Source organism: Oncorhynchus keta, chromosome 10 (assembly GCF_023373465.1).
Source record: "Oncorhynchus keta strain PuntledgeMale-10-30-2019 chromosome 10, Oket_V2, whole genome shotgun sequence".
Lineage (NCBI taxonomy): Eukaryota > Metazoa > Chordata > Actinopteri > Salmoniformes > Salmonidae > Oncorhynchus > Oncorhynchus keta.
Window position 1 is genome coordinate 61,793,838 of NC_068430.1, and position 15,970 is coordinate 61,809,807.

The 15,970-nt window shown below is 41.4% G+C and overlaps 1 protein-coding gene across 12 annotated transcripts; it reads right to left on the reverse strand.

Annotated features, from left to right (window-relative positions):
* Positions 1-498: 498 nt before the first annotated feature.
* LOC118389135 (catalase-like) lies at positions 499-11,633 on the reverse strand. Of its 12 annotated transcripts, none has more exons than XM_052527439.1 (12): positions 11,340-11,633; positions 9,863-10,034; positions 9,193-9,303; positions 7,948-8,078; positions 7,641-7,745; positions 7,201-7,326; positions 6,804-6,995; positions 5,885-6,307; positions 4,367-4,474; positions 3,377-3,485; positions 2,080-2,157; positions 1,547-1,618 (listed from the first exon to the last, which is right to left on the reverse strand). In XM_052527439.1, exons 1-11 carry the CDS (start codon positions 11,403-11,405, stop codon positions 2,090-2,092), a joined length of 1,611 nt encoding a protein of 536 aa, XP_052383399.1. In that variant the 5' UTR covers positions 11,406-11,633; the 3' UTR covers positions 1,547-1,618; positions 2,080-2,089. The 12 variants fall into 12 exon arrangements, with proteins under 12 accessions (XP_035634817.1, XP_052383399.1, XP_052383406.1 ...); XM_052527446.1 differs by having other exon boundaries at positions 3,440-3,548; XM_052527445.1 differs by lacking the exon at positions 3,377-3,485 and adding an exon at positions 3,503-3,611.
* Positions 11,634-15,970: the final 4,337 nt, after the last annotated feature.

The window sequence follows — 15,970 nt, forward strand, 5'->3', positions numbered from 1 at the left end:
TTGCTTATTTGTGGTGTGGTTCATTGGCACAGAAACCTGTTGGTGGTAAATTCATTGCATATATTTTATACAATTATAAATATAGCATAACATGTTAAAAATCGTATTTCCCCCTAGCTGATCATTGTCCGCAGCCAATTAATAAGAAAAGCAAGGACTCAAGTTGTCCGTAATGGATGGCGAACTCTCAACATCGGCCCGTAGCCCCTTCGTGGCATTGACTGTGCCACAAAAGCATGCTGAAGTGGCATGGTTGATATTGTGTTTGAACACTGGATCGCTAGTTAGGAAAGCTTAAAGTACGCTCTGCCTGTTCTTCACAACTGATCTTGGAGACCAACTGGGTGACAAGGCTTTTATTCCAGCACAGTAACACTCTTATCACCTAATCAAGGGCCTGATATGTAAGAATCAGGCTTAGTCCTGGGCAATAACAGCCGGCATACCCTGGAGTTAAGATTGGGGTAAAGAAGACCTGACACACCAAAACCACACATATAGCATTACCTTTCGATTTATTAGCATCTCATTTTGTGGTTCAAAGATGTTCACAATTTCTTGTTAATATAACAAATCACTTCACGGGCGATATGAGCGGGAATGCTACCTTACACAGAAACACTAACAGTGATGAGATGAAACATAGCAATCGAGTCTGGAGGCTTGTGAGAAGAGATAAGGACTGTTTCCTTTACAGGAAATAGTGGTGCTGCTTAATTCCCCAGCCCTAACTCAACCAAACCACAACTCTTCAGTGATTAATTTTGGTACAGAGTATCTACACAAATCAACACTAATATACAGAAAACATTTAGTACATGACCATTTTTATATAGTGATTAAAAGTCTAGGCAAAGCCCTGTTCCTGCCATGGTGTTGGGTATTTGTGACTAACCCAAAAAGGCACTGCTTTGTTGTTTTGGCTGCGAGGACGAGGACTCCTGACTGAATCACACCGATCGTTGGCTTGAAACAATTTCTAATATAACCAAGAAATATGGTGAAGGCCTAAGCAATTGTTTGTTTTTTTGAAGAAAACTCAGAAGTTTAAACTGCTAAATACTGTACAATAATTATGAACCTTATTTGAAGACATTGGTGGTTTGTTTAACTAGAATAAATGTCATATTTTGCATATAGGCTAGCTAACGCATACCTGTTTAAGCTAACTATCAGGGCATACATGAGGCATGGATACACAAACAATAAGTAAATTGGGAAAGAGATTAAACAATATACTGCCAATGGAATAAAAATTATACTATAAACTGAATAAATGCACAGCTTTTCAGATAGCGTCTATGTATTTGACTGATGTGGGGACAGATCTTCTCCCATAGGGCTGCAGTTTGACTATATTCATTTCTGTGTGAACTTAGGCAAAATGGACAGAAAACTACATGTAAGAACTGACAGCAATGCTGTCTCTAGTCATCTGTGCAGTAAGTAGCCTGAGGAATTACAAAAACAATCATGATAGCTTGCCGGACGGTCGGTAGTAAGATATTCTATAGCGGATGGTAAGTGCAACTGCCCCCAGGTGGAAGTTAAGGCATCACATCTTGGAGGAGGCAGCGATGGTAGAGGCACCTCCGCGGGTGTACACTCTCACAGTGTCCTGGGAGAGAGGAGGAGGGAAGGAGACAAAGGGAGAGAAAGAGAAAAAGAAGAGAGCTCAACGCTAAACTTTGATTAATTTCAGAATAGATTTGTGGATATAAACAAGTAAAACTCAATCTCGTTTACGAGGGGTCCTGAGAGAAACAAATACATAGTAAATGTATAGGAATAACAAGTACAAAACCAAAAAGTTCTACATGTAAAAAAATAAATAAAACACTTTAGTACATGTGTGCAACTTTTGATTTTCATGAAGGATCTGCAATATACCCAAAACTGCTCATGTAAATGATTTGACTATACTTGGACCCCCATCCAATTATTCCCAAGCATCTGCAACGAGCCGTCTCAGATATGCAAGTGCCTTTCCTATTTAAACTATACCTTGAATGAAATAGGCAAATACCCTTTTAATTGACATAAGCTTTAGTGTCCGTTGACAAGAATGAATGGACTTACCTTCGTGGGCTCAGTGTTTTTGAGTAGGGTCTGAACCCCGTTCCCATAGTCTGCATGCACAGCCATCAGATTCTGAACCTGGAGAAACAGGGCGCAACAGCAGGCAGAGACAGTCAGAAGTGTTGATAGCGATGGCAGTAAAATAGATGCATTATAAAACATTGCATTGCAAAGATGACCTTCATGGTAGTGAGGCAGATGATGCCTGGGAAATATACAGGGCCTTCAGATAGTATTCACACCACTTGACTTTTTCCCACATCTTGTTGTGTTATACAGCCTGAATTTAAATCGAGATTTCTTTCTCTCTTCTGGCCTACACACAATACCCCATAATGTCAACATTTAATAATGTTTTCCTAAATATTTATAAAATCAATTCAAAAGGAAAAGATGAAATGTTTTGAGTCAACAAAGTATTCAACCTGTTTGTTATGGTCCTTCTGTGGCTCAGTTGGAAAAGATGAAATGTTTTCCGGGACCACCCAACAGAATGTATGCACACATGACTGTAACGCTTTGGATGTTAAATGGCATATATTATATTATATTATATTATGGCCTAAATAAGCTCAGGAGTAAAAATGTGCTTAACAAGTCACATAATAAGTTGCATGGACTCACTGTGCAATAATATTGTATAAGATGAGTTTAATGACTACCTCATCTCTGTACGATACACACCACTATCTGAAAGACCCATCAGTCGAGCAGTGAATTTCAAACACAGATTCAACCACAAAAACCAGGGAGGTTGTTCAATGCCTGGCAAAAATAGGTACCTATTGGGAGATCAAATCAAATAAACTGACATTGAACATCCCTTTGAGCATGGTGAAGTCACTAATTACACTTGGCTGGTGAATACACCTAGTTATTACAAAGATAATATAATAATAATAATAATAATATATGCCATTTAGCTGACGCTTTTATCCAAAGCGACTTACAGGCATGTGTGCATACATTCTACGTATGGGTGGTCCCGGAGAACCCACTACCCTGGGAAGCGCCATGCTCTACCAACTGAGCCACAGAAGGACCACAAGATACAGGCATCCTTCCTAACTCTGACGGAGAGGAAGGAAACCGCTCCCGGATTTCACCATGAGGACAATGGTGACTAAAATAATTACAGAGTTTAATAGAAGAACTGAGGATGGATCAACAACATTGTAGTTATTCCACACTACTGATCTTGTTGACAGAGTGAAACAGAAGCCTGTAAAGAATTAAAATCCTAGAGGTAAAACCTGGTTCAGTCCACTTTCCACCAGACACTGGGAGATGAATTCACCTTGCAGCAGGATAATAACCTGGTTCAGTCTGCTTTCCACCAGACACTGGGAGATGAATTCACCTTGCAGCAGGATAATAACCTGGTTCAGTCTGCTTTCCACCAGACACTGGGAGATGAATTCACCTTGCAGCAGGATAATAACCTGGTTCAGTCTGCTTTCCACCAGACACTGGGAGATGAATTCACCTTGCAGCAGGATAATAACCTGGTTCAGTCTGCTTTCCACCAGACACTGGGAGATGAATTCACCTTGCAGCAGGATAATAACCTGGTTCAGTCTGCTTTCCACCAGACACTGGGAGATGAATTCACCTTGCAGCAGGATAATAACCTGGTTCAGTCTGCTTTCCACCAGACACTGGGAGATGAATTCACCTTGCAGCAGGATAATAACCTGGTTCAGTCTGCTTTCCACCAGACACTGGGAGATGAATTCACCTTGCAGCAGGATAATAACCAAAAACAAGGCCAAATCAACACTGGAGTTGCTTACAGTACCAATAAGACAGTGAATGTTCTTGGGTGGCAGAGTCACAATTTTGACTTAAATCTGCTTGAAAATCTATGGCAAGACCTGAAAATGGTTGCCTAGCCACGTCAAACAACCGATTTGACAGAGCTTGAAGAATTTGGAAAATAAAAATTGGCAAATGTTGCTGTCATCGCTGCCAAAGGTGATTCTAACATGTATTGACTCAGGGAGTTTATTTCTCATATTATATACGCATTTACAAATATTTGAATTTTTCTTCCACAGACTATTTTGTCTAGATCGTTACAATTAAATTAATTTTACTTCGTACCAAAATGTGGAAAAAGTCAAGGGGTGTGAATACTCTCTGATGACAGTGTGGTAGAGAGGAGATTTTGATTTGAATAGTAATGATGATGTTTATAAAAAAAACATGAAGATAGAAATAACATGATTGCTGATCACAATGATGATGAAAAATGGTGACTTAGACAATCAAGATGAGGAGAACTCACCCAGCGTTTCTGGATGAAGACTTGAGCTCCCTTCAGGGCACCAGCCATGTTCTGACAGAGCCTCTGGCGCTCCTCCTCATTCAGCACCTCGGTGAAGAAGGTACGCACCTGCAATACACCCACACACAAGGTCAGATCACTGGTCACACACAAACCAACAGATTTATTAATGTATTAATAAATAAGCATTTCATTATATGTAATCATTACAGTTCATACTGTATAAAGAAATCATTCAATTGAAATACGTTCATTAGGCCATAATCTATGGATTTCACATGACTGGGAATACAGATATGCATCTGTTAGTCACAGATACCCTAATTAAAAAAAAAAAAAATGTTTTAACGTGACCACCATTTGCCTCATGCTGCGAGACATATCTCCTTCGCATAGTTAATCAGGCTGTTGATTGTGGCCTGTGGAATGTTGTCCCACTCCTCTTCAATGACTGTGCAAAGTTGCTGGATATTGGCGGGAACTGGAACACGCCATCGTACACGTCAATCCAGAGCATCCCAAACATGCTCAATAGGTGACATGTCTGTTGAGTATGCAGGCCATGGAAGAACTGGGACATTTTCAGCTTCCAGGAATTGTGTACAGATCATTGCGACATGGAGCGATGCATTATCATGATGAAACAGGAGGTGATGGTCGGCAGATGAATGGCACGACAACGGGCCTCAGGATCTCGTCAAGTTATCTCTGTGCATTCAAATTGCCATTAATAAAATGCAGTTGTGTTAGTTGTCCGTAGCTTATGCCTGCCCATACCATAACCCCACCATGGGGGACGCTGTTCAAAACGTTGACATCAGCAAACTACTAGCCAAAAAAACACCATTCACGTGGCCTAAAGTTGTGAGGCCGGTTGGACATACTGCTAAATTCTCTAAAAACGGCGTTGGAGGTGGCTTATGGTAGATAAATGAACATTAAATTCTTGGACATGAGCTCTGTTGGACAATCCTGCAGTCAGCATGACAATTGCACACTCAAGACTTGGGACGGCTGTGGGATTGTGTTGTGTGATAAAACTGCACATTTTAGAGTGGCCTTTTATTGTCCACAGCACAAGGTGCATCTGTGTAATGATCACGCTGTTTAAAATGAGCTTCTTAATATGCCACACCTGTCAGGGGGATGGATTATCTTGGCAACGGAGAAATGATCACTAACAGGGATGAAAGAAAAGCTTTTTGAACAAATGGAACATTTCTGGGATCTTTTATTTCAACTCATCAAACATGGGACCAACACTTTACCTGTTGCATTTGTTATTTTGTTCAGTCTATTTCCAAAACTGTGGTTTACTTTAATGTAACTAGGGCTGACCCCAATTAGTTGACTAGTCGATTGTTTGGCCGACCAAGATTTTGTTTTGTCAAGCAGTAGCAAATAAAAAAAAATATATACACATCTTTCAAAAACAAAAAAAAATGGAACACAAGACACCTGTCTGATTCACGCCCATCTCAGTGAACTAATCCACTGCGCTCTACATAGATACATTACCTGTGTGACATTATCATCGTCAGCGCTGTTGTAGCGGCCCACATCTGGGGACACCTTAAACCTGGTTTCCACGTGCTGTCGCTGGGCCTCTGGAGCACTGAAGCTGTTGGGGAAGTAGTTGGGAGCGCCAGCCTGGTTGTCGAACATGCACATGGGCCCGTCTCGCTGATAGTTGGCCACACGGGTCCTGAAGGGGCAGTTGACGGGCAGCTGCAGGTAGTTGGTTCCTAGCCGGTGGCGATGTGTGTCTGGGTAGGAGAACAGACGCCCCTGCAGCATCTTGTCAGGGCTGGGCTCGATGCCAGGGGGCATATTGCTGGGGTCAAAGGCCAGCTGCTCGATCTCAGCAAAGTAGTTGGCAGGGTTTCTGTTGAGGACCAACCTCCCCACGGGAATGAGGGGGTACTCCTTGTGAGACCACACCTAAGGAAAATGAGAAGTGCTGCTACTTCTCAGGCCAAAAAAGGTACATGGATGTGCAAGAGATTTCTAGCCAGTCTTGGAGGACAAAGATTTTTTTTAATAGAAAATGTAAGCGTGCATGACCCCTTTACTGTACTATTTTCACATAATAATTATCCTGACTAGACTGCAGCTATTGAGTCAGTTGCCCATTATTGTACTATTGACAAATGGTACCACTCCATAGCAGATCTCAGACCACTTTCAGATCTTTCAGTGGTTATGTGGAGTATGTCCCCTCTCTGGTGGAAAAGTCAGAGTACTGCAAATGGACAATATTTTTGGGAACATCTTGTTTAAATGGCTAACAAAGTACAATACTAAGACATTTAATGCATTTCTGTCACATTATTTTAAAAAACTATGCAAAGTATTGATAAAAAGTTATGCACCTACTATAAGGGTTAGAGTCCCCACGTAATTGAATAGAAGATTGAAAACTGTATCTCTATGGTACCTTGGTCAGGTCAAAGGGGTTCCACTGGAACTTCTCAGCCTGGTCAAAGGTCATGACCTGGATGTAGAATGACCAGGAGGGGAATTTGCCGTTGGCGATGGAGGTGTAAAGGTCTCGGATGGCGTAGTCCGGGTCGGTGGAGGCCAGGCGCTCGGCATCCTCAGGCTTCAAGTTCTTGATACCCTGGTTGGTCTGAGAGGAGAGCAGAGGAAGGATGCTATTGGTTACTATGGACCCGTCCCAATTTTTCTAACTACGTTTCCTTCTTTTACCACCATTACTCTCTTGCATCCTTCAGTTAATTAAGTATTGTCGACTCCTATATCCATTTAAGTGTAGTGTATTTCACTAGTCCTGTACTATCCATTCACAACATCATTTTTAGTTGTGCTCTGACCTTGTAGTGGAACTTGCAGTAGACGGGCTGACGCTCGGCGTTGACCAGCTTGAAGGTGTGGGATCCATAGCCATTCATGTGGCGGAAGCCGTCGGGCAGACCACGGTCACTGAACAGGAAGGACACCTTCATAGAGATTAAGACAAAATTATTAACAAAGGCACATATTCAGTCAATTTAGCCAATGTGATATGTAAATAAGATATAATAAAAATACAAAAAACATGTAAGTAGAAGCATGATATAATAATCGGATCAGAAAACTGATTTAAAACTATTTAAACTAATACAGCAACCGCCATTTCTAGATATAGTGGCATAGCTTTAAAGTTGTTAATGGAGTGAAATCTGAAACTACAATGTATTTTCGGATTCTAACTAACTATTGTGCGTGCACGTGTAAAGGTTTGGTGTCAGGTAGAGAGGAGCAGGTACAGTACCTGATGCATACACTCAGGCCGCAGGCTCCAGAAATCCCACACCATGTCTGGGTCCTTCAGGTGAGTCTGGGGGTTGCGCTTCTGAGAGTGGACGAAGGATGGGAACTGCACAAAACAAAAGGGAAAAATCAGAGAGATGTGGTAATGGCATTTAATATTACACGGGGAGATGAACTAATGGATTAGCCTGGTTGCCAGTCTGTTTAGCTAACGTTCCACTCCTTGTACTGTGTCATGTCATGTGTCAAAGACTGAATCTTGGCAAGGCACACCCAGGCGCAATCTTGACTCACGTGTCTGAACTCACCAGCATGGCGTCCCTGATAAAGAAGATGGGGGTGTTGTTGCCAGTAAGGTCCCAGTTGCCCTCGTCAGTGTAGAACTTGACTGCAAAGCCACGTGGGTCTCGCACTGTGTCAGCTGAGCCTGATTCCCCAGCTACATGAGTTTGAGACAAAATAGGTTGATATGAAACTCACACATGGACAACCAGTATAAATAAATTATATGTAGAATCAAAAAAATATGACACTGTGTATTTTCTGGTATTTATTCAATGATATATTGATGTACAGTGGGGTCTGAAATGATTGACACCATTGATAAAGACAATAGAATATGACTGTATACATTAACACATTCAAATACTGAGCTATATTGTCTGCTCCTAAAAATTGGGGGAAATAATTCCTTTATACTAATACAATTTGCTCAGAGAAAGATTACTTGATAAACTGTTTTTTCTCAAAGGAGGCAGGGGTCAGAATTATTGACTCCCGTTTTCAATACCTCATCTTGTGAGGATAACTGCACTGAACGTTTTTCTAAATATTTGATGAGTTGGAGAACACATCTTAGAACATTCCTACATACAGAATCCTTCCAGATGCTTGATATCCTTCGTCTGCACTTATAAACTTCCCTCTTCAATTCAAACCACAGGTTTTCAATGGGTTTCATGTCCGGAGACAGATGGAGATTGCAAAATGTGGATTTTGTGGCCAATTAAGCTTTTCTATAGCTTCCAAAACACATGTTTTTTTTGTTGTTGTTTCTTTTACAATGGTGGGGAAGTACCAAGATGGAGGCGCGTTGGCTTCAGAAAGCACCCCTCTGTCAGTCATCTAGTGTATATATTGCATTCTATACTTACAGGAGCAATTAGGGTTAAGTACCTTGCTCAAGATCATGTCAACAGCTTTTTCACCTAATCGGCTCGGGATTTGAACAAGCAACTTTTTGGCTATTGGCCCAATGCTCTTATCCTCTAGGCTACCTGACTGTCCAGAATTCTTCTGATATCGGCAAACATTGCTTTTTGCAGACAAGCATGTTTAGTCATTCCATATACAGCAACAGTAGTCTAATTGGTAGCTAGCAAATCTGATAGGGTTTCTTTTTGCATATGTCCTTAAGGAAACAAAGGGAACTCTGTAAATGTGTTTGTAGCAGTTTTATAGAAAAGCCGGAGTGAGCAGCCTCAAAATACTATTTTATCATGTAAGTTGAGTAAATACCCGGGGGACAAAAATGTAATGTAGGTTAGTCTTACCCACGGTGGAAAAGCGAATGGCGATAGGTGTGGTCTTGCCCACATGCTCAAACACCTTGGCCTTGCAGTAGCGAGAGATGTCATGTGTCACCTCAAAGTACCCAAAAGCTCCTGTGGTAGAAGAGGCAGGACATGGACAGTTACTGTGTATAAATCTAGCTAGTTAGGTTAGTGAGTAAACACTTACTTATAAAGCCATACACATGGTGCACTTTACCCTTCTGTAGAGTGGGCCAACAACAACAGACCGTCACATGATCAAGCATGGTCCTAATAATATTCTGCCCCGACTAAAGAGCAGTTCACAGTATTTTGGTCTCGACCGAAAAGTAGGTCAACACTTTCTAATGTTTATTTCAAATGTGATAGGCCTGTCTAGGGAACGTTTCCCCTATACCATTACTTTGTGAGGGTCCACTTTTAAGAACACATCTCGTGGCGTACATAGTCCCTCCATTTCAGGGGACCAAAAGTATTGGGACAAATTCACTTATATGTGTATTAAAGTAGTCAAAAGTTGAGTATTTGGTCCCATATTCCTAGTACACAATGATTACATCAAGCTTGTGATTATACAACGTTGTTGGATGCAATACTTTTGGAGCTCACTGTATATGGCATAAATGCCAATCAGTTTCGGTTAAATGTATTGGTAGTGCTTGACACCCACCGCCTCCCTTGGCATGCACCACCCTCTCTGGGATGCGCTCGCGGTCAAAGTGGGCCATCTCGTCTATGAACGGGGTGTCCTGCACTAGGAGGGGCCCCCGGGGACCCGCTGTTATTATATTCAACTTGTCCCCTATCGGGTGACCAGCACCAGTGGTCAGGTTGTCTGGCCTCTGCAGGGGAAGAAATGACATAGCCATCATACATAAGACACATGTTTTATTTACACAGTCACTAGGCCGAGTCTCTCACTTTTCCTTTGGTAACAGAGTTGGTCCTTTCCCTGACTCCACATCAGCTGCACTTACACAGTTTATTCATTTACTTGCTCTCAGGTGACATAACTACACACACATTAAGACTAGGAATGTATAGGAATTACTTTGTGCACCTGACACTTAGTAGCCTGGGCACAAGACTCAATGGTCCCATTAGGTATGTGTGATATAGGTACAATTCTGACATTATACAGGTCTAGTGTTTTGTACTTTGAATGATCAAACATCAGCTTCGTTGCGCAATTGCTCCAATTCAATGTGTGCATTACAAAATAGTCTAAAATCCACTTAAACAGTTCACAGCTCTCATTTGGCCTTGTTTACTTCAAATCTTGCTTAATGTTTACCCGTTAAGCCTACCCTTCCTGCACCAATGATTAGGTAACCATGAGTTGACATGGCTAAAGTCCAGGCTAAACTATAGCAAGACAATGACCAAGATACATTTGCTATCCCAACAAATCAAGGTCCATATTTTCCAGTTATTGCAAAGAATCACTAATTATTCTATTCTCAACTTGCAATATTTTGACGTTAAACCAGCAAAATACACACAAGCAATCAACTTCTTGGCATTTAAATGAGGTACTATAGCTAGATGACGTTAAATAAAAAAAACAAATCGCTTCTCTGCAGTTGTTTTATTTCAATACATTACATCAAATTAAAATCACATTTTATTGGTCGCATACACAAGTTTAGCAGATGTTATTATGAGTGTAGCGAAATGCTTCTTTTTGTCACAAGAGTATGGGAGTAAAACCTAGCTAAACTTGGAATTCTATTCAACAAATATAAAGAAAGCCCGAACTGCACGGGTTTCCACTAGTTAAGAAGAAATATAGTAGAAATGTGCGGGGTTATTGACTTTGTGATTGTGGGTGTAGCAGCGAATGAAGACCAGCTGCAAGTGCAAGATAGCTAGCTAATAAGTAGTAATAGGCTAACGTTAGTTGTAGGCAGCAAGCAGCCAGCTAACAATTCCTGCATGATCAAAAACGGACACAATTCAAATACAAATGTGCATTCTTTGGTCGTGGAATTGAACAGTACCATGGTTCTGTAAAGGTGTTGCTAACTAGCGATCTAACGTTAGAATTATAGTTAAGTAGTCCAGGAGGAAAAATGCGACCCTGGATGATCGCTCACCATTTCTAAACAGAATTGCACAACACAAACTAAGCATAGAAATAGACAAACCTGAGCGCTTCGGCCCTCTTTCCATAGTTTCATTTGGTCGGTTGCTTTCCCTCTATTCTCGTCCATCTTGAAGGCAGAAATTTTAACCACAACTGCGTGGGGGGGGAATATTTCTGAGTGTTAACGTTATTTAGCCACTGTACTTTGTACGATTAGGGTCCTCCTGCTTGTTACCCGACTCCTATTGGATGCTGGATCACCAGCTACTTTCGGACCAAAGGGCAAAAAAATAATGTACCCCTTGCTGCTACCACCCATCACACCATTAAAATGTGGTGTTGCAGAACTAGGCTGTGTTAAACATGTAGCCCGACCCAAGACCCAAAGGTGGGCGGCATATTTCTACGGGTAGTCAATTATTGGTTCACATTGTCTTAGTCGAACTACAAGCTTGCGATCCAACTCAACACTCACGTGAGGCAACAGACTAAACGCATTTAAACATGTGGAATATGTACATTGATGGATGGCCAGTTTGACAGGGATTCATTTCATATTTATCAGATTATGCTGATCCCATACTAAAGGTATCACAAGAGCAGTTACTATATATCTGCTGTGTGCACTCATGTTGTGTTGTCACGGAAAAATACGCACACAGAGAGAGAGATAGCTTTATTCCCTTTTATTAATAGTCTGTAGTCAGTAAATTTATAGGAAATACAAAAATGACTGTTTTACTGCTTGTTGAGATGTGTTAAATTGAGTGGACACAAGGCTATTTAGCCATTTCAATTGGGAGCATAGGTTGTGAAAGGCAGAAAGGGTTGACTGGATGGATATAGGTGGCTTCAAGGGAAGAATCATGGACCTTTTTATTTTAACTCAATATTCACATCCAAAGAACATAATAATAGTCAGGAGGCAGAGTTGAATGTATTATCTTAATTCTGTGGAAAGTGGGAAGCGTACAGCATACTTGGTATGAGCATAACTCTGACCCTAAACTTAACCCCAACCTAACACTTACCTTAACTCTTTTAAATCTGAACTTCAATAGAGTGACGTCATAGATTGGGTATGACAAGCATCCCACTGATAAGGAAATGTATTTTAGTAAATTACTAGAATGTTACAGTCCTGAAACCATATGTCTGAAACCATGTGATTGTATGAAATTAATTTGAATCATTAGATTATTATAATACATGTGTGTAAGAGTTAGACTCATTCGATGATTATATTATAATACTGTGTTCGGTTTTAGTCGGAATCAACGTTTAGGGAACAATGTGTCTAGTGTTTTGAGAACAGACTATCTGTCTGAGCTAGAACCGGGGCGACCTTGGCTGGGACACTGAGAACTTCCCAGTCCCAGGTCTCTCCCTATCTTAGGGGAGGGTAGGAAGACATTATTCTCACGTACTCCCCTAGGCTCTATTGGCGGGTGGATTTGATGGTTGGTGTGGAAGTATGTGTGTCGCTATAAATTGAAGATCCTGTACTGTACACGTCAGAACGTTCCCGTGAATAAACATTTCACTTTGGTAGACTGGGCCTCTGTCTGTTTTTGTTTCTATCCGTATCTTACAAATCCTGATATAACAGACTGAGGGTAACATCATTTAATTGGTAAATTAACAGGAGTATAGAATTCTCCTGACACCCACTTAGCATATTTCCTGCCCCCTCTTCCTTCCCCAAACCTTCCTCCCGCCTTGAATTGACACTCCTTCCTGATCGGTAGCCAACCCAAATCTTTGAATAACCTGTTGCACATGCAAGGACGATGAAGGGGAACCTATACTCCCTTACACCTTGCCTCCGAGATGAGCTTCCTGATAAATACACCTATTACACAAATGGACAGAAGTGCAAAATCATTAATTTTTCTTTTTTTCCATTATTTATAGATTTTCAGATGTTAAAAACAAAAACAGTACAACCCCAACCCCTCATTCTCCCATCCATCCATTACCTCCCTCCAAAGTATCTATAAAAGGTAAATAGGAAAGAAAAACTGAAACAAACAATAATAGAAACAAAACCAATGGGGAAAAAAAGTTAACACAAATGGCCACTAGAACAGACATGACTGCTTACCAAACTACGCAAGTTACACCAAGTAATAGACAGACTCTCCACGTATTGTATTAATGCGGACCAGTTTAAGTCAAACTTTTGACATGACATGATGACATCACCTTCATCACCTCCAGATGACATCACCTCCTTAACCCACTGCATAAAGGAGGACGGCTTTGCAGACTACCAATGAAAGAGGACAAGGTGGCGACCTGGCAGTGAGCTAGCAGCAAGGTAGCATTCTGGTCTAGGAGAAGTACCCCAAAAACGTCAGTGACCGGGTTGGGGCTAACAATTGTATTACACATATGTGAGAATGTCTCAAAAATGGGGTCCCAGAGGCCACAAAGACTGGCATGACCAAAACATGTCCCACAGTCGCTGTACTCTGGTGGCATCTCAAACACTTGGAGTCAATATTTGGGTATATTTTTGCCAATCTGTCATTTGAGGAATAGAGATGGTGCAAAACCTTAAACTGAATAAGCCCATTCCTTATGCAAAATGTTGTGTGGATACGCTCAATACTTTGTTGTCATATCATTTTATAAAATCACAGCTTATAGGGTGGTATGAGCCACAGTCTAGGGGATTCTTGTCTTTTTTAAGCAAAACCAAAATAGTCACCTGGGTAAGTGTCTGTGGCAGTTTCTGACTAGAAAGGATTTCATTGTACATTGAGCTGAGGATAGGGGATAATTTAGAGGAAAATTCTTTATAAAATTCTATATGGAAGCCATCAGGCCCAGGGGCTTTACCACTCTGCATGGACTGGATTACCAGAGTAGTTTCATCATCACCTATTGAGGCATCCATGTTGGTTTGTTCATCTGAATTGAGTCAGGGTATGTCCAGATAGTCTAGAAATGCATGCATACGAGAGTCATTGAAGAGCCTCTGACGAGTAAAGAGCAGAATCGAATTGCTTAAATTGATGGTTGATTTCTTTGGGATTGGTAGAAGTTACACTAGCTGCAACACAGATTTCAGGTATTGTGTTGAGGATCAGCGTGGTGGATGTGTTGTTACCTATCCTTACCACCTGGTGGCAGCCCGTCAGGAAGTCCAGGATCCAGTGGCAGAGGGAGGTGTTTAGTCCCAGAGTCCTTAGCTTATTGATGAGCTTTGAGGGCACTATGGTGTTGAACGCTGAGCTGTAGTCAATGAATAGCATTCCCACATAGATGTTCATTTTGTCCAGGTGGGAAAGGGCAGTGTGGAGAGCAATAGAGATTGCATTATCTGTGGATCTGTTGGGGCGGTATGCAAATTGGAGTGGGCCTAGGGTTTCTGGAACAAAGGTGTTGATGTGAGCCATGACCAGCCTTTCAAAGCACTTCATGGCTACATACAGTGCCTTGCGAAAGTATTCGGCCCCCTTGAACTTTGCGACCTTTTGCCACATTTCAGGCTTCAAACATAAAGATATAAAACTGTATTTTTTTGTGAAGAACCAACAACAAGTGGGACACAATCATGAAGTGGAACGACATCTATTGGATATTTCAAACTTTTTTAACAAATCAAAAACTGAAAAATTGGGCGTGCAAAATTATTCAGCCCCCTTAAGTTAATACTTTGTCTTTTAACAAATGAAAACTGCGTCACCTTTTGCTGAGATTACAGCTGTAAGTCGCTTGGGGTATGTCTCTATCAGTTTTGCACATCGAGAGACTGACATTTTTTCCCATTCCTCCTTGCAAAACAGCTCGAGCTCAGTGAGGTTGGATGGAGAGCATTTGTGAACAGCTGTTTTCAGTTCTTTCCACAGATTCTCGATTGGATTCAGGTCTGGACTTTGACTTGGCCATTCTAACACCTGGATATGTTTATTTTTGAACCATTCCATTGTAGATTTTGCTTTATGTTTTGGATCATTGTCTTGTTGGAAGACAAATCTCCGTCCCAGTCTCAGGTCTTTTGCAGACTCCATCAGGTTTTCTTCCAGAATGGTCCTGTATTTGGCTCCATCCATCTTCCCATCAATTTTAACCATCTTCCCTGTCCCTGCTGAAGAAAAGCAGGCCCAAACCATGATGCTGCCACCACCATGTTTGACAGTGGGGATGGTGTGTTCAGGGTGTTGCTTTTACGCCAAACATAACGTTTTGCATTGTTGCCAAAAAGTTCAATTTTGGTTTCATCTGACCAGAGCACCTTCTTCCACATGTTTGGTGTGTCTCCCAGGTGGCTTGTGGCAAACTTTAAACAACACTTTTTATGGATATCTTTAAGAAATGGCTTTCTTCTTGCCACTCTTCCATAAAGGCCAGATTTGTACAATATACGACTGATTGTTGTCCTATGGACAGAGTCTCCCACCTCAGCTGTAGATCTCTGCAGTTCATCCAGAGTGATCATGGGCCTCTTGGCTGCATCTTTGATCAGTCTTCTCCTTGTATGAGCTGAAAGTTTAGAGGGACGGCCAGGTGTTGGTAGATTTGCAGTGGTCTGATACTCCTTCCATTTCAATATTATCGCTTGCACAGTGCTCCTTGGGATGTTTAAAGCTTGGGAAATCTTTTTGTATCCAAATCCGGCTTTAAACTTCTTCACAACAGTATCTCGGACCTGCCTGGTGTGTTCCTTGTTCTTCATGATGCTCT